Source organism: Pseudopodoces humilis, chromosome 15 (genome assembly GCF_049639895.1).
Source record: "Pseudopodoces humilis isolate 2021_Gansu_Grassland_sample_001 chromosome 15, ASM4963989v1, whole genome shotgun sequence".
Classification (NCBI taxonomy): Eukaryota; Metazoa; Chordata; class Aves; order Passeriformes; family Paridae; genus Pseudopodoces; species Pseudopodoces humilis.
This window is the reverse complement of record NC_142214.1, coordinates 6,154,460-6,161,454: the sequence shown is the minus strand read 5'-3', so window position 1 is coordinate 6,161,454 and position 6,995 is coordinate 6,154,460. Positions and strand designations below refer to the sequence as shown.

Genomic DNA, 6,995 nt, shown 5'->3' with positions numbered 1-6,995 from the left:
TCTTAGCCCACACATATCTGTCTGATGAGATAAGGAAGTTAGCAGTCCAGGATTGACACAGATGCCTAAAATATTTGAAACCTTAAGAAAACTGTATTGTTGTGTATCTCTAGGCTGCCTAAGAATATCAGAGTGGATGGAATAATAAGGAAAAGCGGTGGGAGGCAACATTAATGAGCCTGGTGCTCTACAGGCTCCTGCCTGTTTGCTGCCCACAGGTGTGGGCTGCTGGAAAGGCTGGGCTGGCTGCTCCTCCAGCCCTAATGGGCTCACACCCTGGCCTCAGCATCCAGGGGAGCACAAACCAGGCTCTTTCGTCTGTGTGCATGCTGTTTTCCCCTAAATTACGGTGTCCTCCTTGCCGAGTGGCAATTAGGTGAGAGCAGAGACACGTTCCAGCCTGCACAGGCACCACTGAGGCTCAAAGTGCCTCTGGCTCACCCAGCTGCCTCTGCCCCGGCGGGGAGCGGGATACAGCACTTGTGCTTGTGACTCTTCCTCAATCTCTGCCATTGTTTTCAATGCTCCACTGAAATGATTCCTCTTTTTCTCATGCAGGCTGCTGCAGCTGGAGAAAAGTCCATTAGTTCATCACTTAGGGAGCGTTGGCAAGGCAGGGGTACCACAGACAGGTTCACAGCTGTTGGCATCTCCTCACAGCTGGGATGGTACAGGAGGAGGAGTGGGGTCAGAGTAATTCAGTAAGCGATGGCAAATGGGTTATTCCTGCAACTGGCTTCAAGGAATGGAAGCAAAACTGTCAGACTCTTAACTGTGTTACTGGCCTCATTTTACTAAAGATTAATGGGGAAAAATTATTGTTTCTGTTCCTGGCAAGTTCTGCAGGACTGTGATGATAACATTTGAGCTCTTAAGAGATCACCTGGTGTTGAATATTTTTTCAGGCAACAAAACAAAGAACCACCTGTTACTCTTGGGTCTAGATGGAAATTTTTTAATGGAATGGCCCCATCTCTCTGAAAAATGTTGTTTGCTGCAGTTCTGAGCAGTCACACAGGACATTCTGAGCCAAAGGATTTTATCAGAAAAAGTTTCTTCTTGGTGTCCAACGTTTTTGACAGCACTTTGTAAATAATCATCTTGGTACTGACCCAACAAAGCACTTAAGGGAATCCTTAACCTTAAGCACAGGAGTATTTCCTAGATTTCAGTGGGACTATTTATATGCTTCAAGATGAAGTTGTGTCAAAGTGTTTTTCTGGATTAGGTTTCCTCAGCATCTCCCCCTGCCCAAACTGGAGCTCTCTTTGCTTCCGATGAGGCCAGGCAAAGCGCCTGTTCTATGACGTGCAGTCGAGTCCATCATCTTCATTTGTTTAACTCCTCATGCATTTAAACTGAACTGAAAGACCAAACTGTTGGTGACACACAGCTCAGACCTCAGCCTACGGAGAAAGTCTTATAAATACCCATATGGGATGTTAAATTCACTCTTGAATAACCATTTACAAATACAAATTGCCTGCATACGTGTTGCTGGGAGAATGAAAAAGTGTAATTGAAATCCATATCAAATTCAAGTTGAGAAAAGGATATCTCTAGAACACTGTGTGATGACTTCAGCAACCAAGTATAAAGAATAAAATACACAGAGCCTTTAAGCAGAGCATGTGCAGTTGTGCACATATACAGCCAGAATATCCACTACTATTTCATCAATTTTAAATAAAACGTGAGGATCAAGTAAAAAAAAAAACAAATAACCCTGGGAAGATGCCTGTTCAAGAAATAAATTAAAAGCATCTTTACCACAGATCATCAGTCAGAACTGAAATGTTGGTTTTGCTGAAGCACACAAACCATTTTGCAGTCTCACTTTCTGCACCTCTGCAGTGATCAACATTCCAAAAATCCCGCAGAAACATTCAGAAGGGGAAAAATCCAGGGCCCTGTGGGTGCTGCAGAGGAAAGGGCAAGGCAACACAAACAGCACCAAAGCCAAAGCTCCAGAGCTAGGAGCTGAGGCCCAAACAGCCCCCATCCCAGACAGGAAGGTTTGAATACCAAAAGTCTGAATTGTGCTGAGGTCTTTGCAGGTTGAGGTGTTTCAGGGTGTACAAGCTGAGGATGCTTCCTCCTTGTGGGAACAGTGGGGGTCAAACAAAGCTCTCTGGTCAGAACCCATGTCTTGTTTGAGGTGTAGAGGCCATTGTTCCTGCAGCAAAACCATGCTGCAGCCTCATCCCTTCTCAACACAGTTCTTGAGGCTGATAGTGAGAATCCTCTCCTAGATGTTTTCCAGAGTCTCTATATTTCACTCCAGAAGCCTGTCAGCTCTGAGGGGCTGGAACAGCAAAGATGCTGGAACCCACATCCACTTGGCAGCACTTTCCTTACTGCACCTCCCTGGGTTTTTACCCTCTCAGGTGTTAGCTGAGCTGCCTTCAGTGCTTTAGGGGCCTTGGGACTTGGCATTAGAGCCCAGCTTGGTGTTTCACCCACATGCAAAAGCTGATGAAGTTTCTCTGCAAATGCTTTTCCTCACTGGTGGCCAGGGAGAGCTGGGCACAGTCCTGGGGGGTGGCAGCCCCTGCCTGCAGCCATCCCACACTGCAGCAGCCAGCAGCACTGACCCTGTCCCCACCGGGGCACCAGCCCTGCTCCCCCTCCTCCAGCTGCTCTGATCACACAGGCAGGATGGAGGACATTGCCAAATTTTGCTTGGCTGGACTTGGATTTTTATTTTTATCTTCTACAGCTTGTAAAAAGGCTTTTAAAAGATGGGATATGTCTCTCTGTTTTCCCCACAGGCTCTGCTTATTTATGACTTTTTTCCCCTTTGTCTCCAAAGGGGCTCAAAGTAACGGGTTTGTTTTAAACTCCCTCGAATGAAAATGATTCCATTCCCAGGTTGCCTGGGGATGGTGCCTCCCAGAAGTTGCTTTAGGATTGTTATTCCAGGACCAGCAAGGGGAGCTCAAGCCTTGTTTACGGTAGGTCCCACACCAATTCCCTCTGCTAAGCGAGGTGTTTTTCATCCCAGAGCGTGACCCGGGCGGGGATGCCCAGGGGATGGGTCGTGCTTTGGCAGGCGGGGGCTGTGGCACGACGAGGGGCGGTGGGAGGTGGAAGCGGCCGGCCGGTCCTCAGGCAGCGACCCAAGAGCTGCGGGGGTCGGCTCGGGCCCAGCCGGGGGTGGGGAACTGCTGAGCGCCGACACGCCAGCAAGAAAAAGAGCATTTTTCTGACCCAAGTCCGCCCAGCTGCGCCAGCTGTCAGCCGAGGGGACAGCGGGGAGCAGCCCAGCCGGCGCGGGGCCCGTGATCCGCACGCACCCGCTCCATCAGCAGCCCGGCTGGGACCCGGGGCAGCCCCCATCCCCGCCCCGTCCCGCCCAGCGGGGGTCGGGGACCGGTCGGGCGCTCACCCAGGGGCCGCGGTGACGGGCGATGTCCCCAGCGGGCCGGGCCCGGCAGCCACGTCCAGCTCCGGCTCGCCCGCTGAGGCGCCAAGCCCGGATACTGCGGCGGGGCTGCGGCTCCAGAGCTGCCGGTGGAGCCACCCGAGCCCGGGACCGGGCGGACGCCGCGGCCATCACCGGGGGGAGGTATATCACCGGGGGGGGGTATATCACCGGGGGGAGGTGTATCACCGGGGGGAGGTATCACCGGGGGGAGGTATATCACCGGGGGGAGGTAGCACCGGGGGGAGGTCTCTCCGCCGCGCCTCCCTCCCCGCGCCCGCCCCTCGCTCCGCCGCCGCACCTGCCCGCGTCCCCGCCGACAACTTTCCCTGCCTGTTGCGCGCACCGAGCTCCGTGCCCGGCGGTCGCTGCCATGGGCGCCGCGGAGCAGCGCCACGGGTAGGCGGCCCGCGGGGGTCGGGCCGGGAGCGCTGCCAAGGCTCTCCGCCCTCGCCTCGCTCCGCCGCCGCCGCAGCGATCGCTGCCCCGCGCTCGGCGAGCATGGAGGTGCAGCTGGGGGTCGGGCGCGTCTACCCGCGACCGGCGGGCAGGACCTTCCGCGGGGCTTTTCAGAGCTTCTTCCAGAGCGTCTGCGACGCTTTCCAGCCGCCGCGAGAGGAGCCGGGCGCCGGGCAGCCGCCGCCAAACGCGCCCTGCCCGCCCAGTCCCCGGCCGCCGCCGGAGTCCCCCGCCTGCCTGCCGCCCCCGGCCGCCTGCCTGCCGGCCCCCGCGCCCCGCGCCGCCGCCAGGGCGCTGCCGCCCGCCGGCCCCGCCATGGGCTCGTCCTTCCCCTGCGCCGGAGAGCGGCGGGAGCTGCTGGGCGAGGCGGGTGCGATGCCGCTGCTGCCGCCGCCCGAGACCGAGCCGGCGGACAAGGAAGACCCGCTGGGCGACAGCGCCCGGCAGCTATGCCGCGCCGTGTCCGCCTCCATGGGGCTGGCGCTGGAGGCGCTGGAGGCTCCGGCCGAGGCGCTGCCCCGCGAGGACTGCATGTTCGCCGTGCCCCCCGGGCCGCCCCGCGCCCCGCGCCCGCCCGCCCGCGCCCCCTCCCCCGCCTTCGAGGCCGCCCTGGCCGCAGAGCCGCCCGCCGGGCCGGGGCTGCCCCGCGGCTTCGGCCGCGTCAAGCTGGAGAGCTCGGCGGGGCCGGCCGCGGGCGGCGGCTGGGGCGGCCCGTGTCGCTTCGGGGCCGAGCTGGGCCCGCCGGGCCCCGCGCCCCCCTGGCCCACCTTCTTCGCCGAGGAGGGGCAGCTCTACGGGCCGTGCCCCGAGCCGCCCCCCGGGCCCGCCGACTGTCCTGCCGATGCCTGGTACCCACCGGGCCGGGCGCCTTTCGCCGTCCCCGCTCCCGGCATCAAGAGCGAGTTGGAGCCCTGGGTTGAGGGTTACGCCGGCGCTTACGGCGACCTCCGGTGAGTACCCGCGTCCCGCAGCCCGCCGGCAGGCGCGCCCCGCGCTGTGCTTCCAGCGGCATCCTGCATCCCATCTCCCGGCAGCACCGGCATCCTGTGCCCGCATCCCTCAGGGCACCTTCTGCACCCCGCATCCCACGGACACCCCGCGCCATCCCCAGCCTCCCCTCCGCCTGCCGCGGCTGCCCCGCGCTCACCGCGGGTCCAGCCCCGCTGTGTCCCGGCTGTTCCCGCTTTGCTGCACCTCTCCGCTGCCGAACCTTGCCTTTTGCCGGGATGCTGTTGTTTGGGGCAGCTAGGCGGGATCGTGCCAGGAATAGCGCGGTGCACGCCCGCTGTCCCCGCCGTGCTGTGAGGTCGTTGTGTTCATCTCGTTTCCTCACGCATCTGTTATCCCGCTGCTCCCGGCCGCTGGGAGCGGGCGAGATCGGGACGCTGTGCCTCGAAGCACGGACGGATCTTGACATCGAGTTAAAATCCTCCCAGCAACTTGTCTCGCCGAGAAATGCCTGCCGGGAATGCTCTGTGCAGAGCAGGAAACCCCGAATGTAGTGGCAGAGAAACATCACTTCTGCCTCGGGGCTGTTTAAGTACAGGTCGAAAATGTGTTTAAAGTAGAGCTAGAACAGGTTTTGGGAATGAACTAGGGGAGGTTTTTGTTTTTTGTTTTTTTCTTTTTGTTTGTTTTTTTTTTTTTTTTTAGAAGTAGGATTCAATCAAAGAATAATCTTTCCTGGTGGATTAACCTCTAAAAGGAGATAAGCCATCTCTGTAAAATACCTGTACAACACTTACAGCAGTGGGCACCTGCATGCTCACCTTCCAGCACAGCAAAACATGGCCGAGCTGATGGAAATGGGAGGGAGAAAGGGCTGCCCAAGGGATTTTTTGCTGGCTCAGAGGCAATCCCATCCAGGAGTATGTGAAGCCTCGCCTGGGGTTTGCATCGTGGGAGTCCTGCATCCACACACTCACCCCGTGATGCTCGGGATGCTGGGAGCAAAGGCTGAAATGAACAGTTAGATTTTACCTCTAAATTAGCACCGAGCCAGTGCACTGCCTCTGGGCTTGTTTCTGTTTTAAATGCCCACAGCTTCATTTGGGTACTGGGGTAATTTCCACACACACAGTGATTTGCTGGGGGACTGTAAAGAGATGTCAAGGGCTTGGCAAGAGAAAAAAGAATAAAAGTAATGACAGGTCAGAAAGAGTGCAGCTGTGAGCATCATCCGGCTGGGAGCTTCGTACGTGGCAGGAGCTGTGCAAGCTCCGGGTGTGCCTCTGGAGTCTGGATAAATCTCTGCTGGAATCAGCACAGAGGAGGCGGGGAGGAATCAAGTTGGAAAACTTCAGCATTCGGATGCTGGTGATGGCAGTGCAGGTTTGTTCTGTGTGGCTCCTGCGGAGCCTGTGCAGCGGGATCCCGCACAGACAGGGAATGTCACACTGAGCAGAGCAGGTGTGGGGTCCCAGGGAGGTCTGCAGGCAGTCTTGGAGGCTGGACGAGGCAGCAGCAGGTACATTTTGCCAGGTCTTGCCTTGGAGATAAGTGACATCTCCCTCATTCCTGTGGGAAATGCTGTATGCTCCTCTTCCTTGCAGATCTGTTTGGTGTGCTTCGCCTGCTTCCCCTAGCAGACTTCTGTGAGATCAGCAGGGTTGGAGCTGGCACAGCAACCTTTGCAACAGCAGTGTCTTGTCCTTTGAACTCCAAGGCTCGAACAGCACTGCTGTGCTGCTGCAAAGGTGTGATGGGGTGACATCGTCTCTCTGTGTTCAGATGGAATTTTCAAACGCCGTAAGGAAGGCGGAACACTCGTGGTCTGGCTCAAGCCATACGTGTTACTCGCTGCCAGGTGTACATTTCATCCCAGCAAAGTCTCTGTTAGCTTTCCAACGTGCTGCTGGCCCATTCCTGCAGATTTACATTTTCTCCTGGAGCTGTGGGTGCCAGCACAGGAACAGCCTCTGCTGCTCCTGGAGCGGCCGGTCGCGTGCCCGCATCCCAGGCCGCAGTGCCTGTGAGAAGAAAGGTTTGTGGGAGCTGAGAGGCTCTGTACTAAAATTCCCTGACTGAAGGATGATTGACTTTTGGATGTGCACCCCTGTGCTGTCTGGTGCTAGGTCTGATCTTCTGCCCTACTTGACCTTGCACATAAAGC

General features: G+C 57.4%; 1 protein-coding gene across 2 annotated transcripts in view; it reads left to right on the top strand.

Moving 5' to 3' along the window:
- The first annotated feature begins 3,733 nt into the window (after positions 1–3,733).
- Positions 3,734–6,995, top strand: part of AR (androgen receptor) — a 41,092-nt gene continuing 37,830 nt past the window's right edge. The window contains exon 1 of one of the 2 annotated variants that reach the window (XM_088062711.1): positions 3,734–3,823. In XM_088062711.1, the coding sequence (XP_087918837.1) occupies positions 3,798–3,823 (26 nt within the window). In that variant the 5' untranslated portion in view covers positions 3,734–3,797. Of the gene's footprint in view, positions 4,834–6,995 lie in introns of both variants that reach the window. The other variant, XM_005526150.2, reaches the window with a different exon arrangement.